General features: G+C 43.6%; 1 protein-coding gene across 3 annotated transcripts in view; it reads right to left on the bottom strand.

The window, feature by feature from the left end:
- The window catches only part of Ptprg (protein tyrosine phosphatase receptor type G), a 695,461-nt gene that overhangs the window by 245,090 nt on the left and 427,229 nt on the right, over nucleotides 1-23,142 (bottom strand). The window contains exon 1 of one of the 3 annotated variants that reach the window (XM_028880552.2): nucleotides 21,040-22,133. The exons of the other annotated variants lie outside the window; for them this stretch is intronic. Within the exon in view, the coding sequence (XP_028736385.1) occupies nucleotides 21,040-21,048 (9 nt within the window). The 5' untranslated portion in view covers nucleotides 21,049-22,133. Of the gene's footprint in view, nucleotides 1-21,039; nucleotides 22,134-23,142 lie in introns of those variants that run through there. 3 annotated transcript variants of the gene reach the window in all.

Raw genomic sequence — 23,142 nt, 5'->3', positions numbered from 1 at the left:
TTAATTGGTTGTGATGGGAAGTAAACTCAGAGATAAACACTGCATAAATAATTCAAGGCTTCCCATCTGGGGAAACTTCTATGTGAATTGGATAACAGATATTCGACCTAAGACAGAGTTTGCAGTATGTGAGAACCAACTCACACCTTAGCCGGCTTTCCAATGCATTACTACAGTCCAGAAAGGATTCTGGGACTACAGTTACGGACGGGTTCCAAACCCCACAACCCCACCCTCTCGCCATTCTTACAATAAAAGCAGATTAAAACATTCGCCCTGGTCACACATTTTTATCCTTTCCTCCATCATTATGCTGCTCAATTTAAAGTGATTACTATGTTCAGAATGTATTAAAAGGATGGGTGAGAAATGGCCCCAAGTTTCCAGAACTTACATAATAAAATCCATTAAGTATTAAGGGCTATAATAAACACACAGGAAAGAGTAAATAAGAATATAGAAGGGTAATTAATTCCAGTGGAGAGGAGGGACTGCTTAATGGAAGAGCTGGCATTTGGGCTGAGCAATGACATCTGAGATCAGAAGGATATTAATAAGGATGGCAACATACTGCACTGCATATGTCATTGATTGTTTCTATTTCACATTAATAGCCACAGTTAAGGATTCAGCTGTATTTACTATGCCAGACCATAAGCTATCTGTCTGAATGCAGTAGCTCGTTTAACTGCACAACAGTAATCACAAGAGGGAAGGATCACTGGTAACTCAGTGGTAAAGACAGAGAAACCTAACAGAGAGGTTAAACACATTGTTGAATGCCTTACAGCTGGGAAGAGGCTAAGCTGAGACTGTGTCCTCTCTCTGCAGGTAAGCACTGAAATGTGGTGCTAAAGGAGAAGCCTTCTGAAGAGACAGGAAGGGACGGTGGCTGGGTAGAAAGTGCTGCCTATTAGGAGCAAAGGCGGTCCTCCAAGTGCCCAGTTCAGGAGAACCAAGAATCGCCACCGCTATGGTCTGCGTTTGTTCTAGTTAAGTACTAAGGACATACACTGGACCATGACCATCTTGAGATCGGCTGACCTAATGTTCTCTTAGCATGAGTTCAAACTTCAACAACTCCGTGTGTGTGTGTGTGTGTGTGTGTGTGTGTGTGTGTTCATGTGAAAGCGTGTAAGCACACATGAGGAAGCCAGAGGACATCAGGTATCATTTCTTAGGTACTGTCTTAGGTGATACATTTTTGGAATGTGGGCATTCACTGGCCTGGAACTCACAAGTAGGCTAGGCTGCCTGGCCAGGGAATTTCAGGGATCCTCCTATTCCTGACTACACAGTCCTGGGATTATGGGGCTCAAATTCCTTGTCCTCTTTTTTTCTTTAAGGATTTTATTATTCCTGACTAATAAGATTACAAAACTACTTTGCTAAAGATTGGATTTTCTAGTTTTTTAGAATCTAAGAAAGACTAACTTGGTCCAATCACAGATCCAACAAAACTTCAGAAAAACAAAGAAAAAAATATCTGACCCACAGCAAAAGCTGGCCTAATTTCCAAGCATAGGATATACTACCTTGAACACTGAATAATTAACAGGAAAAGAAAAAGGGAGAAAGGGAGGGAGGGAGGGAGGGAGGGAGGGAAGGAGGGAGGAGAGGAGGGAACGGGAGCGCTAAGATGCAAGACTGTTATTTTATCTGCCCTTTAAAGATAAAGGACATGGGTTGAAGAAATGGCTCACAGTAAAGCGTGTAAAGCACTCTTGCAAAAGACCAGAATGTGGTCCCAGCATCCACATCAGATGGCTCACAACCACCTCTACCTCCAGCTCCAAGAAATCCAACGCACACGTCTGCAGTCATGAGCATGCACAAGAGCACACACTACACCCCAAAGCATATCATTTAGAAAGAAAGAAGAGTTCTCCCCATCTTTATTCTCTCATTTAAACGGTTCTGCAGCAGTGGTTCTCAACCTTCCTAATGCTGTGACCCTTTAATACAGCTCCTCATGTTGTGGTGACCCCCAACCATAAAATTATTTCATAACTATTTCATAACTGTAAATTTGCTACTATAATGAACTGTAATGTAAATATCTGATATGCAGGATATCTGATATGTGACCCCTGTGAAAAAGCCATTTGACCCACAAAGGGGTCATGACCCACAGATTGAGAACCATTTTCTACAGTAATTGTGTAAGGGGGAAAACTCTAAGGACATTATCCCAAAGTAGATATAAATTATATTTAATAAAATAAACATAACAATCATTCTAAAATATACAAGAAAATCATATTATAATATTGAATATGGGTTTAAAAAGTCTTGATGAATACTGTGAGAGAGAGGATATAGGACACAAAAATAAACAACATTTATTCTGGAGAGTAAGATACTAACTTGTCTCTATAGAACTGAGTCTATAACATAAATAGAGAAACCTAATGGAAAATGCATATTTGCTGAGGGATTTTTATATGATGAAATTAAAAAAAAATAGGAAGCTGAGTTCTGTCTCTATCTCTGTCTCTTAAATAGAAAAACCAGACAGGTGAATCTGAACAGCTGGGCAGATGGCCTTGACACAAGTCACTTAACCACAGACACAGGCCTGAGGAAGAGCTCTCAAGAAGAAATGTATTTGTGCTATGTGGGGTCAACTGTGTGGTGACATATTGTGTACCCCAATAGAGCTTATCTGGAGATCAGAGGACAGAGGCAGCCACTGAATTAGACATAGAGGCCAGACAGTGGTGGCACACACCCTTAATCCTATCACTTGGGAGGCAGAGATCCCTCTGGATCTCTGTGAGTTCAAGGCCACACTGGAAACAGAGCCAGGCAGTGGTGGCACACACCTTTAATCCTACTACTGGGAAGCACACACACCTTTAACCCCAGGAAGAGACATGGCTGGGCAGAGAAAGGTATATAAGGCATGAGGAGACAGGAACTAAAGCAGTTCTCTTGAGATCCTTGAGGTGAGGACTCAGAGGCTTTCAGTCTGAGGAAACAGGACCAGCTGAGGAGTTGGTGAAATGAGGTTGGCTGTGGCTTGCTCTGCTCCTCTGATCTTTCAGCTTTCACCTCAATATCTGGCTCCAGGTTTTTTTATTGTAAGACCATCGAAGATTCAAACACAACTGTATGTAAGTCAATGATTTGATCCTTTTAAAATGTGGACCAAAAGATGAATGTGACAGCACCATCCATATTCCTTGCTTCCTGAGGAGGGTCTGAGGTGCATAACAAAAAAACGTGATCCCACCAGGCCACCAGTTCTGGCTGAACATGCATAGTGCGCCACATTGTGGGCAGAAATAAGAGCCCATCTTCTAGATTTAGCAGGTTAGCACCCAGATCAACTGTTTCCTGAGGAACCACTGCAAAGGAACAACTCTACCTTTCAGTTCACAGGTATGAAAACTACAGCAAGAAGAACCGAATGAACACTGAATGTACTCGGTGCTGAATGGTAACTTCACCACGTGCCAGGGCATTTAGATCTCATCACCTGAAGAGTCAGTTATTGCTACCCAAAATTTACAGAACACAAGGAGACACAGGCTCAGAGTCCCTGAGAAGAACAGGTAGAGGAAGTGCTCCTTCACCTGTGCCTACTTCCGTATCCGCATCCTGCAGGATACTCACCCCAGCACTGGCCTGTGGGAGTCACTGTCCACGTTGGCAAACTATTAAAATTTTTATATTAGCAGAGAAAACAACCCATAGTTTTGTTTTGTTTTTTGTTTTGTCTTGTTTTTTTTTCTTTGTTTTTTGAGACAGGGTTTCTCTGTGTGTACCCCTAACTGTCCTGGAACTCTGTAGATCAGGCTGGCCTCAAACTCAGAGATCCCTTGGCATTTGCCTCCAAAGTGGTGGATTAAATTAATTATTAAGAGTTAAGAACTAGCCTGGCTGGTAGCATGGGCTTTTAATCCCAGCACTTGGGAGGCAGAGCCAGGTGGATCTCTGTGAATTCTAGGCCAGCCTGGTCTACAGATTGATATCTAGGACAGGCACCAAAACTACACATAGAAATCCTGTCTCGAAAAACCAAAAGAGTTAAGAACTAGAGGGTTGGAGAGAGAGCTCAGAGGTTAAGAGCATGGCTGCTTTTCCAGAGGACATGAGTTCAATTCCCAGCACCCATATGGCTGCACACAACTGACTCACTCTTGGGGAATCTGATACCCTAAATGCAGGCAAAACACCCATGCACACAAAATTAAAATAAATTAAAAAAAAATAAAGAGGTACTCAATAGGACAGGAGACTCTAATGGAAGGACTCATATGTTCAAAATGCAATAAGATATGTATATGAAGATGTCAAAATGAAACTCCTTATTTTGTACAGAAACTTAAAATTCTAACAACACAAAAAGAGTTACACATCCCTGAAACAGAAATAAAGATGCGTTTGCCAGCTTCAGCGGGTGTCACGGATGGTATTAGTTACTTTTGAGTTGTTGTGACAAAATATCTACCAGAAACAACTTAGAGAAAGAAAGATTTGCTAGGTATGGTGTCACATACTTTTAATCCCAGCACCCTGGGAGGCAGAGGCAGACAGATAGCTGTGAGTTCAAGGCCATCCTCATCTATAGAGTGAGTTCAAGGACAGCCAGGGCTACATAGGAAGACCCTGGAGAAAAAAGAGAAAAGAAGGAAGGAAAGAAAGAATTCTCTTCTGCCTCCCAGTTTCAGAGGGTTTCTGTCTGCACAGAGGGGAGGACGGGAGGGTGGTTTATAGTGACTGGTGCACGGCGCAGAGGCTCCTCGCATCACAGGGGACCAGATTTCAAAGGGTGAGGAGCCAGGACTTTGAAATAACTGTTGAAGTCTCTCCACTAGCTACCCATTTCTATCAGGTAGGCCCCACCTCCTAACGTTTCCAAGGCCTACTACAAGTGTTTAAGCCTGTGCCTATGCAGGGCTCTTCAGTTTCCAAGCACAATCCTGGCTTCTTTCCAACCAACTCCTTTACATCACTGCTCTGCTGCACTAAAACATCCGCTCATGAGAACCACATCTGAGTTCCATTCAGGCCTTTAAAGACAAGCTAATTTTTCAGTAAGGACTCAGGGGGTTAATGGGACATGGCATTATACATCTTCATCACTAGTGCTGCAGCATTCCCCACAGGTGTTTAATCCTGGATAAATACGTTTGTTCAGGAGGCCTTCTTCTCCAGTGTCTTGCAAGGCATTAAAACTGATGTTTGGGGAAAATTGTCTCCAATTTGTGAAACTCAGAATCTACTTGGTGCATGAAATATAAATATGTTGAGAAAATGAAAATGCTTTCCTCTTATGTTCATTAGGAAGAGTCTTTTGAAATGGAGCGGCAATTCTCACATTATGTTTTATACACAGATGCACCAAGCAGCTATAAAGACAACTTTTTAAATATTAAAGACTTCGAGCTGGTTGTCGGCTGCTAAAGTAACTACCTATACAAAACACTTAACATTGAGAACCATCAGATAGCATCACTTTCTTATTAAATCTACTTAATGTCAAGACTGCTTAGTGAGGGTCACTTGCAAGCTGAGAAGATATTTTTTATTAAACATACTTAATGATGAGTGTATTAAACACACTGTAATGCTGGGTGGGAGAAAGGGAGAAGAGTTGTAACTGTTACAGAACAAACACTAAATGTCTGGAGCTGCACTCGTCCCAGATACTACCCTAGGAGGCATGTGCAGAACCAGCTAGCTGTAGCCATACGTGCTGATCAACCCTATTACATCTTTTCTGACACATAGGGCTGACCTATGTGGCCCAGGCTGGCTTCAAATTTATAATCCTCTTGCCTTTGATTCCTGAGTGGTGGTACTGCAGACAGAAACTACCACGCCCAGTTATCCAACAACATCGTTAAGTTCAATACATAAGCACATTTGCTTAGACCAATCAGCTACGCATTTCATGCCTCACAATGACAAGTACACAGATTCTCTTTAGATCTATCAAAAACTGAAATCTGAGGTTCAAATTTATGTAGACGACTTGTATTGTCATTAAAAGAAGGCAAATATAGAAACCCACATATTGATATGGAAAACATTCTAAAGCTTTTGTAAGGAGCACTTCTCATCTGTTTCCACCGTTATGTAAGAGAAAAAGATTCTTTTCTTCTTCCTCTATTGCATGTGGACACTTAATTTATACCAGAGAGGATGAGCAAGTTCCCAAGCACTTCTTAGAGGCTTTACATGTTTTAAGATCTGTAGAGTCCTTGCTAATCACACATGGGGCCCTGAGTTTAATCCCCAATGGCACAAAAAGGAAAGAAAGGAGAGAGAGGAAGGGCATATCTAGTCACATGATTGTCAGCTGGACAAAAGCACAGTGAGTCCGCTGTACGGACTGCAGATTTACTTTACCTTTCTAACCCTGAAGGTGCAAGCATGTCACCCACTTAGGGCCCATGGAGAGAGATTTTAAAGGCAACTGAAGAAAGAATAAAATTTTCTTTCCTGTTAAAAAATAGACATCTTGAGAGAGATTATTTCATTTAGTCTCCAAATTCATCCCATGAAGCAGATAATGAACAGTTCAGGAAATGGGCTACACAAAGGTTTCAGACTGCCCAGAACTGGACCAGGATCAAACGGGCACATTTGACCAATTATTTTCCTTTATCCTTGGAGTTACCAAAGCCTAGCATTATGGAATGAATGTTTATGTCCCTCCCCCCATTTCCAGACCAAAGCCCAAGCTGTAAGGCATTGAGATAGAGGCCTTTCTGTTGGATGAAGTCATGCCTGGGGAGCCCCCACATAAGAATTTTAACCTTATGTGAAGAGGCAGGAAAGTCTGCTTTCTACCTGCCTGCACACAGTGGAGAAGATGCCTCACAGGAACACCTACACACTGGCTCTGGATACTTTCCAACTTCCAAAACCATAGAGAAATAAATCTCTGTTGCTAAACCACTCAACTATGGGCTATGGTATTCTGATGTGGCAGTCTGGGCATACTAATAGAACAATGGTGAATCGTTCCATGATTATAACATCAACAGCAGATACAAATAACCTGAGAATGTAGAATACAAGCCCTTAAAAGGGGTGATTCTGTTCTTCCCTGCCTGTGACACTAGGAACGTCTAGAGACACCCTGACTGTCTGTCATGGAGTCCACAGGCCCCGGGGACCTGCCACACAGAGCACATGCGAAGGCAGTGATAGAACTGAGGGCTCGAAGTACAGTGCTGAATGGAACGCAGGAACAGAGTGGCTACCCAGCATGCACAGTGTCCTTGGTTCAACTTCCAGAATCAAATGGGGGATGGGTGTGTGTGTGGAAAGCACAACACTAAGGTAAACTCCATAGAGCCTACAGGATGTCAGTAAGCCAACAGAAGCGACTTCTCTATGTAAGCCTGGGTGGAGTGCCAAGGTAAACCCACACAAGCACTCCTTTCCTGGCTGCGGGCTCCCGCTCCTGGATCACTAATTTAATCACCCCGGGACCAACTCTGCATATCTGTATACTGCGATAAAAAGGAACACTTAGCTGATAAGGTCACAGGGAGATAAAACAGTGACATTAAATAACACCTGGCCCTGGCTCTGCATTCAGGACACCAGGGATGGCGGGGCTGAGGGTGGAGACCTGACAATCCTGCCTGAGTTATCTGAGTACAGAGCTATGCACAGGCGAGTGTCATCCCCAGCTACAACAAAGCTTGATGGAGTGTGCCCTGGAGGCCCTTTAATCAGAGCAGGGTACAAATTACCCAGCATTTGTCTTCCGGCTTCTTCTGGAGCACACAGCTTTAGCAACTGCTTTTCTTGCTGTTTATTTATACTGTTTCTTTTTGGAACAAAATCTCAGTAAAAGTGCTCTAGGGACAGTTTTATCTCCCCACCCTGACCCCCAAGAAGTGGCATGCAGAAAGGAACTAGGAAAAAGGATTCGGGGTAGTGCAACGCATTGAACACCAAGGAGAGTGAGGCGGGAGTGCCTGTGGTGAGGCCCTCTAACCTGTGCACTCCTGAACACTAGCAAATTCTGATTTCTTCAGATCCTCGCAGGACAAGGACTGATGAAGTGCTGGCCAGTGTCCCCAAATAATGACAGGGCTCAGACACAAGGGCCGAAAACCCAGGAGGAAGCATTTTTAGTTATAATGACTGAGATTTCTTATGCTCCACTTAGGATTATTAAAATTTGTTTGTTCTTTTAATTTTATTTATTTATTTATTTATTTATTTATTTATTTATTTATTTATTTATTTGGTTTTCTAAGACAGGGTTTCTCTGTGTAAACCTGGCTATCCTGGAACTCACTATGTAGACCAGGCTGGCCTCAGAGATCCACCTGACTCTGCCTTGAGAGTGCTTGGGACTAAGTGCGCCCACCACTGCCTGGCTAGTTCATATTCATTCTTTCTCTCTTTCTTTCTTTCTTTCTTTCTTTCTTTCTTTCTTTCTTTCTTTCTTTCTTTCTTTCTTTCTTTCTTTCTTTCTTTCTTTCTTTCTCTCTCTCTCTCTCTCTCTCTCTCTCTCTCTCTCTCTCTCTCTCTCTCTCTCTCTCTCTCCTTTCTTTCTTTTCTTTTCTTTCTTAATTTTTGTTTTTTTTTTCAAGACAGGGTCTCACTATGTAGCTCTGGCTGTCCTGGAACACATTATGTAGATCAGGTTGGCCTTGAACTCACAGAGTTCACCTGCCTCTGCCTCCCAAGTGCTAGAATTACAGGCCTGGTATTATTGTTTTTCTTAACCTAACATGGAATTCCTTTGGGGGTTTCTAAAACTTAGCAAGTCACTAAATGGAAGCTTAGCTTTAGCCATCTAGTACTGAGCCTGGTAAACTATAACAAATTACAGAGTTCAAATGATTTCCCTCAGTGAACACTGCTGGTTTTTCCAAAGCACTCTTCACTTTCTCAACTCGGTAATTTTCCCTCCAGTGACTCAACCCACCTAGCCCTGGTGAGGTAGATGTTCACTCTGTGCATAAAGCAGTGCCTGACATAAAGAAAGCATTGGGTAGGGGGAGTATATCACCCGAACTAACATGACATTAATTCCTCACTCATAAAATCTACAGGTAAGAACTAACAATGTTCCTCCCATCGCTGGACATAGGCCTACATCTGTCTGAGGTTTAAGTATGATCCAGAGCCCAAGAGAACAGCCTCAGCGAGGACCGTATCCAAGATGCAGAATATCACAGTGGGTGGACCCGCCAGCTTTCCAGCTAGAAGCTACAGTTCCTCCATTAGAGAATGATAAACGTCACTGTCATAATCAGAAATTTTCTGCGGTTTCCAATGTGCTGGCTTTTACGCTGAAAGCCAAAGCATTAATAAAGCAATTGAAGGAGCTGGATTCTAAGTCCATGAATGTCAGCGGCCAGGTTTCCCTTTGTCACTGTGGGGCAATAAAGGACTTCAGAGAGAGTGCTCGGGACTGGGCAGAGCACTACAGCTGCCTTTTTAAACAGCGGATGGTGAAGACAGGACCAGAAACAAATACATGAGAACAACGAAGCAACTCACTTCATCACTTTGCCCACGGACATGGTAATGCACTATTGGTACACTCTCTGAAATGTACCTGAAGGATCTGCACACCTTCTCACCCCCAGCCCATCATACCCACTTCTCAGGGCAGAACAACTGAGCCACAGCCTTCCTAGGTGGCTTTAATGCAGCGAGGTCTCTGCTTTGCAGGTGAGGTTAAGGTTTCTGGAACACCAGTGGTGCCAGATCACCACAGATTTGTGTCCACTTCTTGGAAAGGCTCTTGCTTAGAGAAAAGGGCCACCAAATGGAGTCTAAATCCAGCACCATTCTGGAGCCCCCAGAAAAGTCTTGACATTCACAGGGCCCACAGACTCACTTTAAACGTTTGGGGGTGGGGTGCATGGTAAGCTGCCCCCCCAGCCCAGCAAGGCTAACTTCCCCAAAGGCACAGGGGTCTGCCTAGGGTGCTGCCCCGCCTCCTAACACTTAATATTCTCAACCACCATCCAGATCAATGTAGCGCAGTCTATTCCCCAAGGAGGAGCCATGGACGAGGACAGCCACGTGCATCTAGTTAATTTAAAAGTAATAGACTGAGATTGCTCCCATTACATTTATCGAACTGGCCCTCGAGTGGCCGGCTGCAGTGGCAGCTAAGTATTCTGGTAGGACTCACGTGGAAAACCCATCTAAGCCACGGCTCAGATTTGATTTATTTTTTAATCATGCACGGTTTTCTTCTGCTACCGTCGATGTGCTGAAACTTTTCCAGGGTGTGGATTCGGACTTAGGCTTCCGCATTCCTTTCTCGCCATCACTCATCTGTTCTTGTCATCCAACAGGTCAGCTGCTGAGAGTTTTCATGGACACACGCCTTGAAGGAAGCCACTGACAAGCCAGGGGGAACGTGAGAGAAGGCTCTGAAGGGCGGGCCACCAGCAGCATCCAACACGACAGCAGCTGCTCCCTTTAAAGACCCTCCAGGGTGCAGCATGGTGATGCACCCCTCTAATCCCAGCACTGGGGAGGCAGAAGCAGGAAAACACACCATATCCCAGAGGGCTTGGGCTACATTACCATATATTATGAAATAAAAAAAAGAGTTTGTGCCCCAGCTTTCCTGTACGACAAGCTAGAGAAAACTGCTAATTTAGGTCTCCTGTGAGAATTAAAGACTTTTGGATTGAGCTGGAGACATGGTTCAGTGGTTATGAGCACTGGCTGCTCTTCCAGAGGCCCCGAGTATGATTCCCAGCACACACGGTGACTTACAACCACCTTTAACTCTAGTTCCAAGGGAAGACCCCCCCCCCTTTTTTTTGCCTCCACAGGAAACGGCATGTATGTGATACGCACACAAACATGGAGGCAAACCACCCCTACCATAAATAATAAACACTTAAAAGAGAAATTGGACATTGTAAGATGCCTCGGGCAGTAAAGTCACTTGCCGCACACACCTGCCCAAACGAATTCAATCCCCAGAACCCGAGGAAGGTGGAAGGAGAAAACTGAGTACACAAAACTCACCTTTGACCTCCACACATGCCCTGGTGCATGCCTACAATCCCTATCATTAACACATATACCCACAATAATAATTGACCTTTTGAAAAAGCAGTAACAATAGTATTTGTGGCATACGCATCGAGTGGCCTCTGAACAGAACATTAACTCTTATTATCATATCCTCATGAATATCATGGTTTCTGGACACCCCAGAAGAGTTGCCAAAGGGCTGGAAAGATGCCTCAGGACATAAGAGCACTTAGTGCTCTTGCAAAGGACCTGGGTTTGAATCCTATCACCTAAGTGAGGTGACTCAGGACAACCTGCAACTCCAATTTCAAGGGATATGGACACCTCTAGAACACCTAAACTCATGCAGACAGACAGACAGACTTGCCAAGCTCATTCTTACACATGCCTTTTCTCTTGAATTTACACACACTTGCGGCGGAGAAAGGCTTCTCAGCTGTCATACAGGATAGAGCAGCTTCTCAGAGGAAGGACAAGCTGGGAGTGAAGTCCAGAGGAAGAAGGCAGCGGAGGAAGGAGGAAGTAAGGAGATCAGAGGTGCTGGAGCACACAGGACATGGAAAGAACATTTCCAGATGCAACTGACTGGGAGAGCGGGCAGCCATCAGGACGCGCACGTATCTCGGCCTCATGGTGCATCCACGCCAGCATGCCAGGCAAGCTGAACAACCTTTGTGAGATTAAAACAAGATGAACTCATCATGTCTCTATCTCAGAACTAGGCTAGTCAGTCAACCATTTCAATGTTATCACGAGGGAGCATTTTATAGACAAAGCCTGTGCAAATCTTGCCATCTGATTCCCCTTAGCTTCAACAGTTTGCCTGACAAAACATCTGGACCAGCTGAAAATCTACTCTTGAAGTCTCTTACACATGAGGAGGCGTCATGATTTTTCACTGATCTGAAATTAAAATTTCCAACCATAAAATATATATTTAGATCCAAGGCTACGTGTCACTTCTGAAATCTTGTCATTTAAATCACGTTAGATGTTGAATGAGATATAGGTGAAATTTAACTTTCACTGTGGTTTAGTCCCGATCACAGAAAAATTTATAACCTAGGAGTAAATCTTGCTGTCAGGCACAACATCTTCACTAAATCAGATTTGTGGCTTCCCTCCTTCCTCCAACACTGCTGTAGAACTGAAATGTTCTTCACTAAAACCCAGTTGTTTCCTTCTTTCCTGGTCACAAAGGCCCAGCTGAGGTGACCAGCTCAACACTGGGCACTTCCTGGAGTTGCCTGCAATTCTATACCATGTAATCTGGCTTGCTCACAAAGTTGTATGTTGGATATGTTTACTCAAATCTGTACAGATTCAATCAGAAGTCATTGGTCAGGCAGAGGTCACCAGGAAACTCTCCAACAGGCTGCTTTCCACTTCAGTCTGTACCCCCAGCAGCCTGGTGGGGACACTACTCCTGTGTTCCTGAAGTCAATGTGAGCACAGGCTATCCCATCTCAGTGTTCTTGGCAGACCCGGATGCCCTGGGACCCCGACTGTCTCCTTCAGATCATTGTAAGTCAAAAAACTGCAGTGGGGCAGTAGACAGTGAGGCCTCCTCCCACCAGGCTCAAGCGTTTCTCCTGATGTCCGGCTCCAACACAGTGTGTGAATGGCAGGTCCATAGATACCACTGTTCTCTGACTTCCCGCAAAGGCATATACCACAGATGTGAAAAGCAGAATCCTGGCACAGTGGTGCACGCCTTGAATTCCAGCAGTTGAGAGGCAGAGGCAGGCAGATCTCTGTGAGTTCGAAGACAGCCTGGGCTACAGAGTGAGACCCTGGGGAGAGAGAGAAACAGAATCCATATTCTGGCCCGGGTCTTTCCATCCAACGCTCACCTTCTCAACACAGCACCACCCTGAACCCAGCTGCATTAACCCAAAGCCTCCACCGCCTCTGTCTGCATTTCCCCTCCACACTGAAAACAGAGACTTGCTCACTGCCATTTTCCTCCCTGGCCAGCGGCCTCCAGTGGGATCTAGATAAACAAGCACCATCCCTTGGCTCTGTTGTTTCCTGAGCCTCTCAAGGTCACTTTGGGTGGCAGGCCTCCTCAATATCTCCCATTGTCCACACTGCTACCTCACTTATCTTCTGAAGACACAGATCTACGTATGTCAATTTCCACTTCAGGATGTTTGAAAGGATTCTCATTCCCCTCAGGGTAAAAATCTAAGCTCCTTGGTGTAGTGAGTGGTGTTTATCTTCCTGGCCACCCCTCTGGTGAGGCCCATCTGACTCTGTCACTGTCCATTAGCCATCTGGTCAGTACCTCACACGGCTGAGTCTCTCCCAGAGCTATGACCTCTCCTCAGGCTTTTCCATCATACTCAGAGTTCCTCCTCAGAAGCCTTCCAATCCCCGAGCTTCCATGCCTGGTAGGTCTGTCAACTCCTCAAGTTCCCCCAGTGCACCCTGTAGTCATCTGCTGGCACACGGACTGAGATATAGTAGTCCTCAATCCCTCTTTGTTGACTAGTTGCTGTAGCAGCAGCTGGGTCATCTCAAGTTCCTGTCTGCTCTCGAGGTGAAGCAGCCGCCATTTCACATGAAGTCAAGAGCAATTCCTTTTCTTGTGAAGCTCTTTCCACAACTAATTCCTTAATTGAGACTCACATCATATCCTCAGACTTGTCTGCAGCCCAATTCTTCATTTCATATTGCTAGCTGCTCATTAAGGTGCTCCTCATCCCCGGGCCATGATTTATGAGTCCTCTTCCACTCCCAGGGCCCCGCCTCCTCAACCGTCCCTTGCTGGTCAACTGATTGATCAATGGTGGCATTTCCAGTAAAAGCCTGATTCCCTTTCCCCGTAATTAAGGAGCATGCACAAGCTGACTAACACCTATTTAACACAAATTCTACCGTAAATCCCCAGGCTGGAACTTTTCATTTTTAGAAATGTTGTATCATCTATTAAAAATACCAATTAGTCTTATGTAGATACTGTCTTCTTCCTTATGCCTAAAACTAACTTAGAGCAATATTTCAATTACACTGTTTGTGGAAACAACAAATTTATGAGAAATTTGATAGGCTGACCTTGGACACCAAATAAATGCCAGCATCAGAAAGGTTCTCCCAGGTCCCTGAGAATTTATGCAGATTTAATTTCCTTTGGGAATCTATCATTAAAACTTACATTTTAAAAAGGTAGAAAGTAAAAGAAAAAAAAAACCAGGATAATGTTTTCATCATTGAAAAATTGTATGCATCTATAGAATACATCCACATAACATATCTGATTATGCTTAGGGATACAGAGTTTCACTAAAAGCCTCATGCAATTTAAAACTTGAGTAACTCAGGATATGTGAGCGATAGTGGCAAACTGTAAACAGTATATTTGTTCATCAAACCCATCTCCTTTAATGGAACATGGGGATGATCATGAAAGCAATTTATGAAGTCATTCAACCACAGCCAGAAAATGCAAGTTGGAAAATTATGTTGGACAATGCTTGGTGACAGGTGGGAGAGAGCCAGACAACAGGAAACGCACACCGTTACTTCAGGAATGTTAGTCTTGCATGGACTTGTAATTCACATTTTATTATCATTATGATACAAAGTTTAGAGCAAATGCAAGGTCTCCGAAAGGAAGCCCTGAGCCCACCGAGGGAAGAGCCCACCGAGGGAAGAGCGTGTGAGCCACTCTCTGTGCGTGTTGCCACTTCTCCCACATTCCAGCAGTCAGAATGGCCACGGCTGGCTGCGATAAGAGGAGCCTGAAGGTCACCCATGGAGAGTCAATTTGCCTTGGGTTTTAATTTATGTGTTTTTAAAATGTGGACAGCATCCAGATGGTAAGTTTTCCAACGGGGCAGGACAAATTAATAAATAAATAGCCCAAACATCTCTTCAGAGGACATGCTGCTGTCTTGACCTGTTCATAAATAACATCTAGTGCTCTAGTCATTTTTAAGGGCATGCTAGGGATGTGCAATTTAGGATGACACCCTGGTTACCTTTTAACAATGAGCTCGTCTCTAAGAATACATACTGTTCTCTGTTCTTGGAGGCAGACCTGAAACCCGTGACAACGTGAGACAAACCTGTGGGAGTCACGTGGGTGGTGCACCTGGAGGGACTCTGGGCCTGCTGCATGCAGCTCTGTCCAGCGGTGAAAAAGGAGTTCTGTACCAACTGACACCAAGGCTGACCCAGTGTGGCGACGTCTCTGCAGAAGCTACAAAGAAAACTCTCCTTGGATGAGCGAGCTGATGTGTGGAGAGTCTTCCCTGGATCTTCTACCCTGGTAACATCCACACAGGTGTAAGCTTGTGACAGCCAGCTTTGTCTTTATATTAAATATAAAGAGCCGAGTGTGAGCACCATCCCGTGATACGTACATGTAGGATGGATCAGACACCTGACCTACTAACAGCAGCAAACAGGAAGAGGCCATGAAGACACCAGTGGAATCTGACACCATAAAACAAGGCTGCCTTTTGCTTCTGTCCACATTTGTACCCATGTTCCCTAAGACTTTTCTGTGTCTTGATAATCACATTGTTGACTGTTAAGCTGACTTTCTTCCTTGTCTTCTGGGCAGAAGGGCCATGAAAGATGGCACTATTTTGCCTTCAGAGCATGACCTAAAATTTCTTTGGACATACAATATACAACATGGTTTAATGAGATTTAATGAGGGATGGGAGGGACATAAAAAACCATAGCAAACTCCTGTATGCCTAAGTTTGATCTACGTGATTTCCTTCTGGCTAAATTAGTGACAGGATTTAATGAAACCACACATTTCATAATGTGTTTGGTCATGCATTTCAGTTTTGTTTGGAATCAAAATCCTTCCTCTTCCAGAATATGACAGATTAAACTATTAAAAATGTATAGGCGGTAATTAGTGTACAGTTGCCAGGAACACGAGAATATTTTCCCATGTACTGTGGATCCACCACAGAAAGATCATTTTGGAAAAGCTTTTCTTAAATGACAAAAGGTGCCTGTGTTTTGATACAATACTAAGAGGGCATTTTTGTGTGTGCATGTACATGGGCATACTTGCATTCATATGGAGGTACAGCTGGAGACCAGGGCTTGACATAGAGTATTCCCCCATTCCTCTACAACTTACTTTCTGAGACAGGGTCTCTCACTAGCTGTAACTCACCAGTTTAGCTAGGCTGACTGGCCAGCACACCCCAGGAATCCTCCTGTCTCCACCTCCCAACAGAATTACAGTTATGCCCAGCCATGGCCAGCCTTGGGTATGGCAGATCCAAAAATTCAGCCCTTATGTCTCCACAGCAAGTACTTTAGCCATGGAGACATCTGCCCATTACAGGAACATTCCGGAAAGTCTTCCTTGCTACAGATAACAGCTTTCTCCTCTTTAGAACAAAGAACACAGAGATCCCAGCTTCCAGTAAACCGCTGCCTCATCCTCTCAGTAATTAATGGATGCTGTGATACCTAGGAACCCTAAAGGACATTTTTCAAGCCTTAAATGCAGGCTGGGCTGATTCACGCACAGCACATTTCCAAAGATCTGTGGAGTAAATAATCATGAGAAGAAACACTTGCCCAGAGCAATCGACACACTCCAGATTTCCAACAAGTGATGCGATTTTTTATTATAACAAGGAAAATTACTCACTGGAACAAACAAAAAAGTGCTTTCTTTTCCAACCCCTGGCCTTGTCTTATAGATGAACACACACATTTCCTGGATGATCATTTAGCCAATTCTTTTTTTTTTCTTTTTTTTTTTTTGCCCTTGTGTTGGCTCTGGGGCACATTTTTTGATGGATTTGGAAAGCTGTGTTCATGAAGGAAGTTTATTTCTTTTGCTAGGCTTCTGACTAGGGTAAAATCTGATTAAGCTAGCCTACAGGTAAATTTTTGTCAACTGCTTGGCTTAAAACACAAGTCGACACTTGGAAAAATTTGGAGGAATTAGAGTTAGCAGGGCATACAGGCTTTTTCAGGAAAGCAGCAAGCAGACTCTTGCCTCTGCTAAGACCCTGAAGGTCTGAGGTCCTCCTGGTGGCTGCACGGGAGGGGAGTTGACAGACCTGGGCACAGGCCATGCACTGGCAGGGGAATGTGGGGAAAAGGCCTGAGGTAGAAGGACAGCCACTGGTGGCCGTCTATTCCTCATAACCAGCACAGTGAAAGGTGGTTCTGGACACAGCCCTGGGGAGCTGTTAGGGCATTGTGGGGAACACCATTTCCCTAAAGGTTTTCCAGAGTTAGAGAAGTCCAGGTGGTAGGTCTTTTTTCTTATATTAATTAACAATTTTAAAAATCAACTGGAGAAAAATTTTAATTAATGCTAAGCTTCACCCCTAATTTGCCCTATTCAATTGTACGGAGTGGAGGGCAATGAAAAAAAGGGGCAGATATAAGTCCTTTTCCTAAGCGATAACTATGGTGCCTCTCAGTAACTACTGGGGTGAATAGTGCTCTGACTCGGTAGTTATGACAAGAGTAGTAGCCAATGAAACCATGGCTCCCATCCACTGGCTGTGGGGGGCACCTTGTCATGTACTACCTATGTACTTAAGGTATTTTTTTTTATATCTGCTTTACAGATAAGAAAACTGGGGCTTGCCAAAATAAAGCCATGGGCCTGCATCCTGCAGGGAAGAATACAGGCTGTGATTCACACCCAGACACACATGGAAATATAAATCACTCACATTGGCCTGCTATGATATTCTTGTGTCTCCAGATGAACATAAGGGAGGTACCCATGGCAACCAGAAAAATTTATTGAGGTGCAAAAAAGCCAAGACACATAGTTAATAGTAAAACGTTGAGGGCTAGGGAGATGGGCTAGTGGGTGAGAACACTTGCTGCACAGGCATGGGGCCCCCGAGCTGGATCCACAGCACCCATGCAGAAAAGCAATGCATGGCTCTCAGCACGCTCCAGATTCAGCAGGTGACCAGGACAGCTGGGTCCTCCCCAGGCCTTCATATACCTGTGCATAGGAACAACAGCCACACATGCATGTCCCTGCATGACATGCACACACAAACACACAAGCATGCCCCTGCACGCCATGCACCCACAAACACACATGCATGCCCCTGCATGACACAAACAAACACAAACACACATACAAGTCCCTGCATCACACACACACACACACACAAACACACATACACATCCCTGCATGACACACACACACACAAACACACATAAACACACATGAAACAAGATGATTGAAAATTAGAATTTTATAAATGTTAAAGCATTGTATTTTCAATACTTAAGAATTTTTTGAAACTTTTGTTTGTAAGAAAATCCAAGACTAACCAAGGACAACACTTAATACAGTCATCATCAAAGCCTCGTGTGTGATAAAAGCTGCTTCAGGCTAGGAAATCAATTCCATTATGGCTATTTATGCAGTAGTGCTAGTAAATCTGTGAGAAATAAACTGGCTGCACTTGCTCCATTGATTGCCCGGGCTTAAGACAGATGGTTCTTGCAAACCCTAATGCATGGGTTGCAAAATCATTTTTCTCTTTAATAACATACCCTTTATTGAAAAAGAAATCATTTAAGCATCATGACAATAAGGCACCACAATTTCTATTAACCTTTTCAAAAACTTGTGATTAGAAATGTATGAGTAAAATATGAGAAAGAATATAAAAATGGTCTTCCCTTCTATGAGCCAATGAGTGAGGAAGTCATGTGGCAATTTTCTTCCCTAAGTCTGGTAAACATCAGTGGTGTCATCATTGAGAATTCCAGCATTCACAGCCCCCCACCACGACATTCTCTAATCAGACTACTCATTCTAGCATAAAATAATTAAAATTTCTACAATTTTATGAAACCTGGGAATTTTTAAGGACAGGTAAGTTTTTGTGGAAAAACTTTAATAACTGATGTCACATGAGAAAAAATTGAAGGGACAATTTCTTATTGTAAACAAAGAAAATCTTAGACACTTTTGGGGTTCTCAAATTCAACTTAAAAAATAAACCCAGTTTCTATAAAAAATATTTTTTGAAGCTGGTCAGAGGAGGCAGGCAGATCTCTGAGTTCGAGGTCAGCCTGGTCTACAGAGTGAGTTCCAGGACAGCCAGGGCTACACAGACAAACCCTGTCTTAACTCACCCCGCCACGTACACCCCCCCCCAAAAAAAATCAGAAACATTTTGAAAAAAAAATCATACCAAGCCGAGGATTCTTAGAAAACACGCAGAGAGAGGCACAGAAACTAGTTTTGTGCCTCCCAGCCTTCTACCCAGATCATACAACTATACTCTCAAAAAGCAGAGAAGAACCTGTGCCCTCCGAAGGCAACTTAGCAGCATCACCATGGCATGTCGGGGCTGGTGTCTGCCTAGTGTGTGCAAGGCCTGGTTTCAGTTTCCAGGGAGAGCAGGAAGGTGGTGGGAAAAGAGGGGGGGAGGGAGGGAGGGAGAGAGGGGGGAGAGTGGAAGAGAGAGAGAGAGAGAGAGAGAGAGAGAGAGAGAGAGAGAGAGAGAGAGGTGTTGCTATATATAATGCACTCAGACCTATAATTTTTTAAAAATAAGCTGACTTCTTCGGCACAGAGGTGGGTAGTGACAGCTAGAGATTGCACACACTGGAATCTTAAGCGCCTCATCCCACTCCATTGTGCAGCGTCTCACTCTGATTTCTCTGCCCATACAGACCTTCTGGTCCAGCTCCTACCTACTGCATAGACAGTTCCCTTCTAACTGGGTCATAGCATGGCTTTCAGACTGTGAAAAGAACTCACACTAACAAATAGACTACTAAGGCTAGGTAATGAATGCAACAGTAGTAGAACCTGCTTTTCAGGACAGATTACTACAGAAAAGGAGATAAATGTCTTCCCATCATCCACTGAACTAGATAATCTTAAGGCCAAACCCCTAAACCAAAATCCTACCGGAGCCCCTCAGCTCAGCGTTCTGAAGTATTTTCCAGATGCACACATTCCAAAAGCCCATTGTGTGAGCAGTCCTAACCTACAGGTGCTAATCCTTAGAGGTCCCTAGATCTCATTTCTTCAAAAACCCAATTACAGTGGAGGCGAGGCGTGGCGAGAAGGTGAGGAAGAGAGAGGGAGATGGCCGGACAGTCCACCACGGCTACCACACTGCGGTCACACAACTCGAAACAGAACAAAAGAAACAAAGACCCAGCTGATTTTCTGGGTACACCTTTGTACCAAGAGTCCAGAGGGCCGCTCCGGAAATGTCCTCAGCGGTGTCTGGATCTGAGGAGGTGTTAGTGTACTGGACTGACAGAGTAAAATGCACTGCTCTTTCTGTATTCCGTCTTATTCAGTATTTAGAGCAGATAATAATGATAACATGTGACAGTACAGTTAAGCTGTGGCTTTTATAGTTTAAATTTAATTAATTAGAATTTTATTAAATAACAAATTCATTTTTTGAATTTATTTATTGTATTATTTTAATAAAGAGACGGAAAAATTGATGACATTTTAAAAGACGAATAGCCAAGGGGAAAAGAAAAAGGGCTGAGATAAAAACCGTATCACCAAGAAATAAATTACATATTTTGTTAGGGGGAAATAGTAGCTTTGTTTTCTGTAGAAATGATAGCTCCATAAAAAAGCAACTTCTAGCACATATACAAATGACTCTGAAATACAAGCATCACTAGGTTTGTTATCTCAAGCTGCTCTGAGGTGAGTTTCAGACCCCTAAGGCGTATCACTGCAGTTCTTAGCAAATCCAATTACTAATCCACCCTGGACTCTATCGATCCCGAAGTCAATCTCTGCACCTATCACCAAAGCCAGGGTCCGTACCCATGCATAAGAACATTAGACGTGTCAGAAAAATGGAAGTTCCTATTCAAATCCCAGGTCCTGCCCCTCTGATCACCACCGTAGCCATCCATACCATAATCTGCTTACACTGAACAAAGCCTGCTGGGTAAGTCCTGCTGAATTGTCTACCGTTCCCTATCAACAGACACAAGCATTGATTCTTCTATGCAGTTATGACAGGCGGAAAGGGGCACTCATGCAGGTGCTGGGGTCTGGTGCCCTCACGGACAGATACTTACCATCACCATCTAGTTCCAAATCTGCGACGGAATACCCCTAATGTGTTCAATTAGATAATAGTAAAAGCAGTGGTTCTGTTCCTTTAGTCAATACAAAGAAAACAAACAAACAAAAAACCCACCACACTAAAGCAGGTCCCGTAAGAAACCAGGGCACTACACTTGGCACAGATTTAAGGAAATTGAGGAGACTCAAATGGTCCTTCTGCGCAGCATGCTGGTCACACACACACACTGAAGTCACTCACAGAAGCCTTCACTGGGAAGTGTTTGTTTTGCTTTGTTTTGAAACAGGCTCCCATTGTGTAAGCCCTGGCTGGCTTGGAACTTTAGATAAACCAGGCTGGCCAGCACAATGCAATGGAGACACTGTGCCATCCACATAATGACGTTCGCTTGGCTTTTCCAACAGAAGTTTCTAGCTTCATTTATAAAGTCAGACATTCTGACTGAGGCGGGCTTATATCCCTAAACGCCACCAAAGCACTGTCAGTGAACACTCTCTCTTTCACCTTGACACATATGAACGCCTGGCCTTAGGTCACCAGAGCTAAACCCAGATATTCTTAGCTGGATGCTGCTAACAGGGACCGAGGAAAGAGCCAAAACGACAACCAATGATGGACAGTAACAATCAGCTCTGTGGCATCTCCATCACAGAAGCAGAGACAACATTGCACATGGCCTGGTATGTGACAGTCCACAGAGCACTGTAATTATTCCCATAAAACTCCCCCAGATGAGCCGTCAGCTCCGGTGTCAGTTCACAGAAGGGAAAGATGTGAACAAGTGGTCCAGAATGGTCCAGCATCCCACCATCGGGAAGCAGCAGTGATGGCATTTCAGTGGCAGCCTGCCGGCTCCATGGCCCTAGCTGTTGGCATTAACCACACTGAGAACTCTGGAAGCTGTAGAAGGCACTGCCTGGGTGAAGGCAGCTCCCTCCCCATCTCCTAGTGAAAGCAGGGTTCGAAAATTGTGTGTGGCATGTTGACATTTCTATTATGTTTTCAAGAAAAGCATTAACTAATGTTAGGTATGACTTTGGTAATAAAAAGACCATAAATGATTTGGAAATTTTATTTTTATGCTTTTACATGCTATTTTTCTACTTATTTGTGACTTACTAAAAAATAAGGTCTTAGAAATGACATTAGATTAGACTCAATCTGTTAGGGTTCCCCTCCCCCATCTTAAATAAAATGCTTTAATTGTGAAAAAACAACCTATAGAATGCAGCGAGATATAAATATGAAAGTAAGTGATTTAGAAGGACTAGGAAAAGGTTCAACATCTTTGGAGGTCATCAGGCTGCCTATGAGCGTACTCACTTTGATAGTGTTTAGTGTCTCTCACACCACTACAAAGCAATGCAAATATGTCTGGACACCAGCCAGTCACTGTGTGATCAATGGAAAAGAACCCCGAAGGCACGATTAGTTTCCGTGACTGCTTGGATCAGATCGAGTTTAGACTCTTCAGAGATTTCTATCAAAATAACCTCTTCTCGGCTCAGGCTTTGTTTCAGCTGAGAAATGGAGGTAGTAGATGTTAATTAATTGCTACATCTATAGACGAATTTCTTAAATGATGATTAAATAACAACATATAAATACTGCTCTGAGTATATACAGTCAAAACTCAATTGTTATTACGCTAGGTGCTTCTAGCATTTATTATTGATTTATTTGTTTGAGATAGGTTCATACTCTGTAGTTCTGGATGTCTTGGAAATTGCTGTAAATCCGTGTCTGGGAGTGAAACCTGGTACTCTCCTGCCTCACCTCCCAAATGTTTGATATTACAGTGGTAAACTCCCGTGTCTATGTACTGTTTTAATGTACAAGATTTGTGTTTGTGGAATATACCATGATATTCTGACATATGGACATCACTGTGGAATGACTACACGTTAATCATGTACTTGTCGCTTCACTTATCACTTCTACGGTGGGAGCATTTTTAGTATATTCTCCAAGGGCTTTGAGTATGGCTGTGGTTCAGCAGTTTCCTAAGCATTAGCTGGTCAAGCATAACACCATCATGCACAAACAAAAATTGCAATAAACAACAACAAACAAACAAACCAACAAAATGGCCACC

The sequence above is a fragment of the Peromyscus leucopus genome, chromosome 9, assembly GCF_004664715.2.
Source record: "Peromyscus leucopus breed LL Stock chromosome 9, UCI_PerLeu_2.1, whole genome shotgun sequence".
NCBI lineage: Eukaryota > Metazoa > Chordata > Mammalia > Rodentia > Cricetidae > Peromyscus > Peromyscus leucopus.
The sequence above is the reverse complement of the archived record's forward strand: the minus strand, read 5'-3'. Positions and strand labels throughout refer to the sequence as shown.